Genomic DNA, 12342 nt, shown 5'->3' with positions numbered 1-12342 from the left:
AGATATAATTGCAGATAGATAGAGAGAGAGATAGAAATAATCGAGACAAGCGAGCAGTAGGCACCGTAAGTAAAATGTGTGAATCGCTGTGAATTATAGCGTGTGTTTATAAAAGTAGTTAAGTGGAAATTAAGTGTATTACAAAGTTTGTAACGAGAAAGAATAAAGTAGTTTTAATTAAGAAAGGATCTGTATCACTGAAGTTTCTCGGAGAGAAGTTTTACGGGAAATTATCAAACAAGTAGAAACATAACAATACTATACAAGATAAATATATCGAGTTTTATATATAATTTGATGAAAGATATTATATTTCCCATTTTGTTTTTTCAGGACACGAGCAGCATCCACTCACAAAGCTTTCCTGACCAACAAAATTGTAAACCACCCGATGTGGAGGAACCACAATCCCAACTTTTTCCAGCTTTTGTATCTTGTTTAACAAGTTGGGTGTCGTCATTTTATGCTAAGCACAGTTTATGGATCAACATTTGTGGCTTCACTGTACTGTTCCTCCTCTACAACGTCTTCTTGGGATTTGCCATCTCCACAACATGGAAGCACACTCACAGCTGGTGTGACGGGGTCAGGTTTCTGATCCTCCTTACCATTATAGTCTACATTACACTTTTGTATTACCACGTGTTTAAACGGTGGCTTTTGAAACCCCTCAGAAGATTTTTTTCCCCAGCTACTGACCTTTTCGCAAGAATTTTTAAATATCGATATACGTCGAGGTAAGTCGAGATATGTTTTCATTTTCAAGTTATGATTATACGCGATGAATATGAAAACTGGGCCTAAAAAAAAACCCAGTAGTTTCAGGTTTTTAATTTACGTTTTTTTTTTTGTAGGACATAATTTAAAAAATTTAGTTTGCTGAGGAGGCATGTTTCGATTGTTATGGTAAAGGTATTAAAAGTATTTTATCATTAATAAGTTATATTATTTTTATATTTTATCGATACTTACCATCACTTATCAAGTTATGTAAACTGTTAGTTGAGTATGGTCGTGACTTAGTGGCTATCGTGCCCGAACTGTGAATCCGAGGGTTCATGGTTCGCGACCTGTTGCCGCAAAAACACGCTCTGTAAGAATGATGGTGAAATCCCACAATTTGATTGGATAAGAGTAGTCCATGAGGGTGCTATTGACTATAGCTGCTTTCCCACTGTAGTCGGTCAATTCAAAATTCGGGACCACTACGCGTAAATAGTTTTATAGTTTTGCGTGAAATTCTGACACAAACAAACTAGTTAATTCTCCATGTTGGACACACTTCATTACGGACTCTTTTTCTCGGAATGATTAATTAACAAATTCTTTTATTGTTGTTTTCAGTGTAATATGGGTATCCATCCTCGCTGCTGTGATCGTCTTTCTTATCATCGACACCAAAGATAACAGATCTCGTTTAGTGTCTGCAGGTGGCTTGCTGGTTTTGTTATTTTTCGGCTACTTGTTCTCGGCACATCGAACAAAGGTACGTTTTAACCCTCCCTATATTTTATGTTTGCCTTTATAAGTTTATATTTCAATTCTTTCACTAATTGTATTAAAATTACTGCGATACAACTTAGAAAAGCTTGATAATGTTATCTGATCTTGGTTCTACACATGTTAGTTTGAACTGGTTGACAACACTACTCGTATTGGTTCTACAGAGACATAGTTTTTGATATGCCCATCATGTCTTTAATTTTAATTGTTGGATTAAGCCCGGCGTGGCCAGGTGGTTAAGGCGCTCGACTCGCAATCTGAGGGTCGCGGGTTCGAATCCCCCGTACCACCAAATATGCTCACCCATTTAGCCGTGAGGGCGTTATAATGTGACGGCCAATCCCACTATTCGTTGGTAAAAGAGTAGCCCAAGAGTTGGCAGTGGGTGGTGATGACTAGCTGCCTTCCCTCTAGTCTTACACTGCTAAATTAGGGACGGCTAGCGCAGATAGCCCTCGTGTAGCTTTGCGCGAAATTCAAAACAAACAAACTAACAATTTTTGGATTTTTAAAATTATTATCGTGCTTCCTAAGAACACTTCACATGGAAGATAATTTAGAAACGTACACTAAAGGTAAAGAGATTTTATTTTTAATTACTGTTTCTTTCTTTAGGTCGTGTGGCGCCATGTTTTCTGGGGTGTGTTTCTACAGTTTCTCTTCGGTCTTGCCATTTTGAGATGGCACGTGGGAAAAGAAGTGTTTAACTGCATTAGCGAAAAAGTCAAGAGATTTCTCGAATTTACAGATTACGGGTCAGAATTTGTTTTTGGTTACCTGGTCTCTGGTGACCTTAAGGATGTCACAAGCAAGCAAATATCAGTGTTCGCGTTCAGTGTAAGTTTAATATTATAGCTACTTCACGACAATGATTTTTAACCCTTTTCTGCATTTTAAGCTCATTTTTTCTTTGTAACTGCACAAATGACAGAGACCCACCGATAAAACTTAATAGCTCCTGTGGTAAGAATTTCGTTAAATGTTTAGATATATTATGTTACCCACCATTTTTGGAAGTGTAAATATACTCCGAGACAGGGGTTTGAACCTAGGACCTTTAGCTGACAGGGTCATTCTCTATCATTGAGCTATCCAAAAGTACAAGTTGGTACCTTTTCCCCTCACCAATAAGGTCTTTTTTTTCTTACCATGAATATAAACTACCCACTACGTTGTGTTTAGTCAGACAAATAGTGGTTTGATTGACCACCACTCAATCAAGTCATAGAAGCACAAACACATACACCCACACATTGTTATGATTAATACTTTTGAATAATAGTGATAAATAAATATTAGTAAATGAGCTTAGTCAGGTTTAGGCAGTAAAACATCTAGTTACTGTATTGTGCTGCTCAACACATGTTACCGAGCAAGTAGAAAATCGGGTAAAACTTCAATGTTTTGCTACTAGATGCCAGCACTGACAAAGAAGCTAAAATAACGGGCAGAACAGACATGGAATAATTTATATTCAGCTATATGTAACGGTAAATTTGACCTGCAACATAAAGTAAAGTACATTATCTTTATAAATTAATGTTTAAATATTTTATATCTGATAGCACTGGTTTAATTTAAAACTTTGTTCCGCAGAACAGACACAACAAGGCCTATTCTAACACGTGGCTACTAAAGCCTTTTATGCGAAAGGTTTATGCACATATGTTTAAACTCGCAAGTTAGTTCTTGTTTTTATTTATTTCTTATTTTATATCAAAATTCTAAAGAGAAGTTAAATTCACTTTTCTGTTCTTAACATTCTACTGTTAAATCTGTAATGACGGCAAGACGATACCTGGTTCTGATCTCTTATCCCGGACCCTTGTTTATTTCCAGGTTTTAAGTGTGATTTTGTTCTTCAGTTTATGCATCTCCATCCTTTATTACTACGGGATCATGCAGTGGATGGTGATCAAGATAGGCTGTTTTCTACAGGTGACTGTGGGCACCACAGCTTGCGAGTCGATGAACGCAGCTGGAAACATATTTCTAGGAATGGTAGGCATTCATATTTTGTAGTCAGGACAACCTAAGTTATTCGTGTTTAGTAGTCATGACAACCAAAGTTCTTCGTGTTTTGTAGTCAGGACAACCTAAGTTATTCGTGTTTAGTAGTCATGACAACCAAAGTTCTTCATCTGTTAGTAGTCATGACAGTCAAAGTCCTTCGTGTTTTGTAGTCATGACAACCTAAGTAATACAATCAACTGGAACAAATTAAAATGACTGTAACTTTTACTTAATGTACGCAAACTCTTTCTCTCTTTCTCAAAAAAGTAACCCTGATCTAAAAACACGTGTTTGTCTATTTTCTTGTTCTTAGACGGAAGCTCCTTTAATGATAAAGCCATTTCTGCCAATAATGACAAAGTCCGAACTCCACGCCGTACTAACCGGAGGCTTTGCGACCATCGCAGGAAGTGTCCTTGCTGCATATGTCAAGTTTAATGTAAGACAGCTGAACTGTTGTTAAAGACCTGGTTCAGTGTTTTAATTTTCAATAGACACAGCTGACATTCCTTTGTTAGGTTTTTATTGTAGCTTTTATTTAGAATTTTTTTATAGATTATTTTGCATAAATACAGCTAACACAGAATGAAAGAATCAAATAATACGTCTTTTGTATGAAATCCAGGAAAGTATATCAACCTCATTCTTAATTTTGCTTGTTGTGCCCTTTCAATCTAGAAAACCATGTCATTACTTGCTGTAATTCAAGCTTCTAGTGTTTCTTTATTTTGTTAGGTTGCTATTTCGTAAAGAATGCGTAATAATTTAATCTGGAAAACTTAGAATTTTAGCTAATTAAGTAATCTGCAGCTTTGCAGTTCTCTTGATTGATTAATAAATATGGAATTTAGAAGAATCTTGGAGTTATGCCAATTGGCTTACGATGCTTAAAATTCTTTAATGGAGTAATATGGTTGGAAGATATCAGCAAATAAGTAAAGGAAAGCTTAGAGCAAGAATTTAATGATATTAAAATATCATTGTTGTAACTTATTGATTTCAAATAATAAAACTTTTAAACTTCGCTGTAGGTTAACCCTAGCCACCTATTGTCGGCTTCTGTAATGTCAGCCCCAGCAGCTCTTGCCTTCTCCAAGCTGTTCTATCCAGAAACAGAGGAAAGCCGGACACATGCCAAAGACATTAAAATCGACAAAGGGTGAGTAAAAATGAAGCGAGAAATAATCTTGCGTTTAAGTTACTCTTTCTTTTTATCTTGGCGCGCCATCTATCAGATATAAAATTCTCTATCTCTCTTTTTTAACCCTTTTATAGGAAATTGCTTTATATGATGTATTAGAAGTAATTGTTTTGTACTTAATATTAGATTTAGTCATTTCGAGTTTTCAGAATTTAATTGCTTCTTGATTTACTTATATTTTGTTGTTTTATTAAAAGTAAGTTTATAATTGTAGATTATCTAATGACAATTTTTAATTGTTGTTTTCTTAACGGTAGTTTTATAATGGTAGATTATCCAATGACATTTTCTAATTGTTGTTTTCTTAACGGTAGTTTTATAATGGTAGATTATCCAATGACATTTTCTAATTGTTGTTTTCTTAACGGTAGTTTTATAATGGTAGATTATCTAATGACATTTTCTAATTGTTGTTTTCTTAACGGTAGTTTTATAATGGTAGATTATCAATGACATTTTCTAAGGACCGAACGCAACGCTATAGAAGCTGCTACGAACGGAGCCAGTACAGCTATCGCCTTAGTGGCTAACATAGCAGCTAATTTGATTGCCTTTTTAGCTTTCATTCGATTTCTTGACGCAATCTGCACGTGGATAGGACTTCTTGTTGGATGGGACTTTATATCATTTGAGGTAGGAAGTATTTCTGTTTATTAACAGTAAGTTTTACTTTACAAGAAGAAGGAACAGAAGAAGCTTTTTTCTTTTCTACTTCTAGTTTTCTTTGTATTATAGTTTTGGGAATTCTCTTTGCCTTTTTTTTGTCTTCTTGACAATGGACATTCCTTCGTGGTCACATCCACCTGGACTGTGTTTTTAAAAACTTGAAATACATTTTCACTTTGCAGTTGCAAATAATAATAGAAGTAGGGTCATCTGTTGAAGTTTCCATAATGTTCTACGCTCGTTTTTTGCACGCTTTTAAACAGGTAATAACACAGAAAAAGTAGTCGACTTATGGTCACAAAATGGAAAATATCGAGCAAAGTTACTGACATTTCTTTTTCACAGAATGAAAGCCTTACTCAACAAATATCGTTCAAACATAGTCCAAATGTATCATCAGTCTAGGCCTAGTTAAGTCGCGAATTGAGGGTTAAGTTAATTTTTGTTTCAAAAAAAGTGTTATAAAAATGTAGTTAAAGAAACGTGAAACTTTAACTGAAATAAGTGTATAATACAATTTGAAACGTCGAAAGCCGACGAAGTAATGAAACCAACAGGCCTAATATTATTGATAAAAATCACGCTAGAGTGCATGAAAATGTGTATTCTATAATATAAAAATATTCGTCTGTTTATCGACATAGGAACTCATATAAATTTTATTACTTACAATAAAAAAAAAAATCCCAATTTATAGTAATCGTTAGATACACCAGAAAATATTAACCGGACAGAGAAATATCAGATTCCCTGAGCTAAACCTTACTGTTATCCATTTTTGTAATTTTCCTTTCCCCTAGCGGGTACTTTTAGTACTCTGTTTCACCGATTATTTTTACCCGATATTTGATTTTTATTTTATTTCCATTCCACAGTGGCTGTTATCTAAAGCATTCGTTCCCTTGGCTTTCCTAATGGGTGTGGAGTGGAACGAATGTGAACAGGTAGCTCGTCTTATTGGTTTGAAGACCGTGGTGAACGAATTCATCGCTTATAAGCAGTTAGGAGAAATGAAAACGTTATCGGTAAGTTTGCCATTCTAACCTTTAAACTTGCTCTTTTCATATAAATTTACTTGAAATTCTCCAAAAAAGTTTTGGTTTTAAGTTCAAAGCTACACAATAGGCTATTTACACTATGTCTACTACAGGAATTTAACTTGAATTTTGGCGTTAGAAGCCTTCAAGTTAACATGTTACAAATAGGTATGAAGTTGTATATCATGTACAATAAATACAATTAAACATTAAAATAACTGTCCGGATAATCATATGATTTCATTATGTATTTTATGATGCTTTGACAGCTGAGTAACGAACTGTTGAATTGGTTTAATTTTGTTCTTACACACCAGAAAGAAATTCCTTATTTTATATATAAGTCGGTTGTAAAAAATAAAACACAAAATTGTATACCAGCTCGATTACACTGTTATGTTTTTTCGTTACAATACATGTACTGTAATATTTGAATATTTTTTGATTATTATTATTATAGCCAAGATCTCAGGCTATTGCAGTATATGCTTTGTGTGGATTCTCTAATATCGGATCCATCGGTATTCAACTTGGAGCGCTCGGAGCCATGGCTCCAGAGAGGAAATCAGATTTGGCAAGCTTAGCAGTTCGAGCAGTGATAGCCGGTTCAACAGCCTGCTTCATGACAGCTTGTGTTGCCGGTAGGTGGCAGTTTTTATAACAGCTTGTCACGGATGATTACCGTATACATAAGATGAAAACAGTAAAAACTTAACATATTGTTAAAAAAAAAATTAGACGAAGTGTAAAAATAAATGATGAAAAAAAATTGCAAGAGAAAACATGTATTACATACACTAGAGTCAGTAGTTGTTTTTTGTTTTGTTTTTGAATTTCACGCAAAGCTACAGGAGGGGGGGGGGTATCTGCGATAACAGTCTCTAATTTAGTAGTGATAGACTAGAAGGAAGGCAGCTAGTCATCGCCACCACCGCCAACGTTTGGGCTACTCTTTTACGAACGAATGATGGAATTGATCATTACATTATAACGCCCCCACGGTTGAAAGGGCGAGCATGTTCAGTGACGGGGAATCGGACCCTCGACCCTTAGATCGCGAGTTGAGTGTCCTAACCACCAGGTCATGCTAGGCCTAAACTGCTATGGTATTAACATTAAGTATGAAGTTATATACGATACAGAAATGCTTTTTAATTTCTCTCTCTCTGTTCTTTTTTGACTGTTGAGAGTGATGACGTGTAAATTATAATTTTAATGTTTGGTTGTAATAATAATTCCATTCCACCATCTCTCAATATTCAGTATTATTTTTTTTTACTTCTTATTTGGCAAAGATCGTATATTAATCAAAAGCGTTCTTGATGAATAATAATTGTTGAGGTTAAATCCTTACCGTGCCTGTCTGTGCAAGGCACGTGGAGCCGGTGCTTTCGAACTCCAGTTTCCACTGGCACAAGCGAATGTGAAAGGTGACCCCTTCCGCCAGTCCAATACAGATTAACCTCCAGCCTTGATTTATGATGTGTCTGAATTTGTGATTACTTTAAAATCTTATCTTTTCAAAACTCAACCTAGCGCGAGAAGTGGCCCTAAACGGTGAAATAACAACAAAAACCGCCAGTTAACTCTTTATTTTTGAGAACTTTGGGAAGGATTAAAACAACACTGAAACTGTTTTAGCGCCCTCTACTCTGTAAAATAAGATTTAAAGTTATATCAAAATAATACTCAGTAAAGAATAAAATACCGAATAATAGATTAATTAATTACAGCAAACAATAATGAGACATATAGTATATAATCATTGTTGTTTCTTTTTTTTCCTGTTGCAGGAACATTGTTAGAGGAAGTGTCTTATTCGATTTGAGGAACGGAAGATGAAAACCTGATTCAAACTGACAATGCACAGACGATAAATTTTCATTCTAAATTCCAGCCATTGTTTCGTAAAGTCGGTCTGAACTTAACAGAAAATAGTAACTGTTCTGGATATCTTGATTCATTTAGATATATCTTGGTATATATCTTTTCATAATATTTATTTGTTTACATTAAGATAACTAGACTTTAAAAGCGCCCATAATACGTGTTTTTTATTGTTCTTTTTTAATGTGTGGACGAAACATAATACATGTCTACGCATTTGTACATAGTTTGTGAAATTTATAAAGATTTATTAGCGTATTTATTAATGATTTTATAAATAAATGTTTTAGAATATTTTAACAGGTGTACTGTTTGTCATTTCCGTCTCGTTTGGCAGGAAGTGGGATTTAATCTTTTAAGTAAACAAACTACAAAAGCAGTTCGTTTGACTAATTATGGAAGAGCTTAATGAACTAATAATTAGTTCTAATCAAGTATCCGTTTTCGTAATCAGTTTCTAATTCGAAACGACTCGAGAAAATCAAACGGTAGACAGAACTTACTCATTTATTACAAAGTTTACAGATTTTTCTTCGTTTACAGAACTAAATGTATGGTTTAAGTGAAATTTAATGCTTAAATAAATACATTTAACAACTTAAAAACGAGCTTATGTGTGTGAATGGAAAAAGACAACAATGCTCTCAATACCGAACAGCAAAGAAAGAAGTACAATATAACCTGGTAGCAGCAACAGTAATTAATATATCAACACTGAGGAAAGTAGGCTAATGTTTGTCGATAGAAGATGTATCTTTGTTTTGATAAAAACACGCTACTTTAAGATGAGACCTTTATTAGTGATTTTTGTGGGGTTGGGAGGGGAATGCCTTTGAAGATTTAATTGCAATTCTACCGTTAAGTCTATGAACATTAAAGGTCTGTCAAGTTTACCAGTAATATTAGTTACGGTTACTTTCACATGAGTTCTGACGTTTGAACTTCAGCCTTGAGCAGTTTGCTTCGGTCTTTTGTGAAATGCTTCATAGGACGCGTGGTTCTCAAACTTTCGGGTTCGTCCAGAGTGGAGGTCGACAGTCGCGCCACCATGGGGTATGTAGAAAAATTATGAATGCTGTGACGTAATTTGTACCGCTGATAAGATGTTTTTAGGAGAGAGATCACCTGTTTTCAAATAAAGAAAACAACAACAATAATAAGAGAGACTGTTGAAAAACACTCAACTCCATACATAGATCAGCTTTACTTTACGAACTTAACGAATTAAAAAAAAAAAAACATAGCTCGAACACTTTCGAATAGTTGACTATTCTTCTTCTGGCCCGGCATGGCCAGATACTTAGGGCACTCGACTCGCAATCCGAGGGTCGCGGGTTAGAATCCCCGTCCCACCAAACATGCCCGCCCTTTCAGCCGTGGGGGCGTTATAAAGTTACGGTCAATCCCACTATTCGTTGATAAAAGAGTAGTCCAAGAGTTGGCTGTTGGTGGTAGTGATGACTAGCTGCCTTCCCTCTAGTCTTACACTGCTAAATTAGGGACCGCTAGCGCAGATAGCCCTCGTGTAGCTTTGCGCGAAATACATAACAAACAAACAAATCGCACTTGGAAACCAATAAAAAAAAACACATCAACTCCGGAGACAATACATGCAACACAGAGACCAAACAACTAAGACACAAATCAATACTATAAGAAACAAAATAAGAACGGAAGTCAAACTTCTAAAACAAGAAAAATTGGACGATTTTTGTTCACAACTAAACGATAAAACAGAACCTAAAACAATTCTGGACTCACCTAAAAAGATTCACAGAAGGAGAACAATGCAACCCGTAAATATCTGCCAACAATACAGTGACACAAACATACAAAAGGATAAGGCAGAAGCTTTCAAGCAACAATTATAAAACACTTTTCGAACACATCACGAACCGGACATGATTACTCATTTTTATAACGGAGTAAATCAATTTGTAACAAATAACCAAGAAATGCACAAACCACTTTTCACAATAAATAAAAATAACATTGAAACAACAAATGATGAAATAATCAACAACAACGCAACAGAAAATATGACAAAGGAAATAACGTAATAGAAGTTCAATAAGCAATAAAAGCCACAAAGAACAAAGCTCCAGGAGAAGATGGCGTACAAGCCATCCTTCTTAAAAAAAAGGCACTAGGAAATTGCTTGAACATCTTACGGCGCTCTTTTTTCCTATCACTTAAATCAGGATACGTCCCAGTTTCTTAGAAGCGAGCAAATGTTTTAATATTCCACAAAGAGGGAAAGCTAGTCCATAAACCATGTAGTTACCGCCCAATCAGTCTGACCAGCACCATAGGAAAAATACTATAACGTATGACCAGTAACAGACTCTGGAGACAACATCCAAATTACCCGAAGTACAAAATGGTTAAGGAAAGTTCAGACAGACAAGTGACCATCTAATTAGACTTGCAGAATCTATAATGGACAATTTTAACAAATCAGAATCCACTGTTGCGTGTTCTCTCGATATCAACGCTGTATGGCATAATGACATGAGGTTTCGAATGTCAGAAATGGAACTACAGCGAGGTATTATTTGCTGGCTGTCCAACTTTTTGGATAACAGGAATTATAGAATATATGTTGGGGGAATCTTCTCCGAGGCAGGTGTCCCTCAGGGAGGAGTAGTTAGCCCTATTCTATTCATCATGTACGTTAAGAACGTGCCTCCAAACGATCATAGATATTCGCCGACGATGTAGCAGTATGGGAGAGTGCTCCCACCCCTTCTATTGTAGCCACAACCCACTCTCCCACCCCATCTATTGTAACCACAACCCACTCTCCCACCCCATCTATTGCAGCCACAACCCACTCTCCCACCCCATCTATTGTAGCCACAACCCACTCTCCCACCCCATCTATTGTAGCCACAACCTACTCTCCCACCCCATCTGTTGTAGCCACAACCATTCAACCTCAATTAAACAGAGTAGTTGAGTATTACCAATAACATCGCATTAAATTAATATCCCAAAGAATTAATTAGTAGTTTTTGCAAAATTAACAAAACACAAAAAATATCCGCCTGAACTCTATATGAATGGGGGCCTTCTTCAGACTAAAACATCTGCTAAATTACTAGGTCTAACATACGACTCCATATTAACATGGATTGAACACCTTAACAATATAAATCCAAAGTTTGGCGGCGCGGAAAATTGACAAAAGAACGATCTGCGTAAATGATGAAAATAGTCCTAAGTACCTCTCCCCCATCAACATTTATATACGAAATAAAAATAAATCAAGTCCACCTAATGCTAGACACACACATATATATCATCAATAATTTCAATTTACTGTGACAGCATTAAGAAGGGTTAAATATGTTAATGCTCTAGCTGAAATTTAGAATTAGTGAAATATGTGAAAAATATATCCCGAACTGTTCGTGAGAACGTGAACTTTATCACAAACGGATGAAGCAAACGTGTATTTAACACATTAATATAATTACATACGTGGACATGATCAGAGTGAAAGCGTGAACTAGCTAAGCTCTGACCCTCTTGTAGTAAGTACATCAATAGTAAACAGAAATCAATCATTAAGTGCTGGAGGGAGGAAGAGGTCAAATGGAACCTGATCCTCCCAGATCTAAAACCCGATGCCGACCGACCAGCAAACACTCATTGTGTTTGATCCTGCATGCTAACTCTTTTTTTTTTATCAAAATATTACGAACGCAGTTACTCACATGCTGGTAAGTATTTTGTTGATGATTATTTGTTCAGAATATATTAATTTGATTTTAATTTCGCATAAAACTACTCGAAGACTAGCTGCGTCAACCGTCTCTAATTTCAAGGAATTGACTAGTCAATTAGGCAGCTACTCAACGCCACCCTCCGCCAAGTCTTGGGCGACTCTTTTTTTACCGCCACACAGCTGAAAGGGAGAGCATACTCGGGAATCATTTCAACGCGTGTTACGTCGTATGTAACAAATATATTGTCAATGATTGTTATTCATACAGGGTGGGCCAAAAGTAGGGTTACAGTTACTCTATTATT

The 12342-nt window shown here is 35.7% G+C and overlaps 2 protein-coding genes across 2 annotated transcripts in view; one reads left to right on the top strand and one right to left on the bottom strand.

The window, feature by feature from the left end:
• Nucleotides 1-333: 333 nt before the first annotated feature.
• Nucleotides 334-8607, top strand: LOC106476714 (solute carrier family 28 member 3-like; the record flags this gene model as incomplete). The annotated part of the gene is made up of 10 exons (XM_022380504.1): nt 334-737; nt 1345-1486; nt 2119-2340; nt 3343-3504; nt 3830-3955; nt 4548-4675; nt 5182-5350; nt 6259-6408; nt 6881-7061; nt 8214-8607. Coding segments are annotated over 10 exons (1719 nt in total), but the record flags the coding sequence as incomplete, so codon positions are not given.
• A 324-nt stretch (nt 8608-8931) lies between these two features.
• Nucleotides 8932-12342, bottom strand: part of LOC111083812 (secretin receptor-like) — a gene marked incomplete at its 5' end in the record, with an annotated part of 4954 nt that continues 1543 nt past the window's right edge. The window contains one exon of the mRNA XM_022380503.1: nt 8932-9432. Coding sequence (XP_022236211.1) covers nt 9226-9432 — 207 coding nt within the window. The remainder of the gene's footprint in view (nt 9433-12342) is intronic.

This window comes from Limulus polyphemus, unplaced genomic scaffold, assembly GCF_000517525.1.
Source record: "Limulus polyphemus unplaced genomic scaffold, Limulus_polyphemus-2.1.2 Scaffold11317, whole genome shotgun sequence".
In the NCBI taxonomy this organism is placed as follows: Eukaryota; Metazoa; Arthropoda; class Merostomata; order Xiphosura; family Limulidae; genus Limulus; species Limulus polyphemus.
This window is presented reverse-complemented; position numbering and strand designations above follow the sequence as displayed.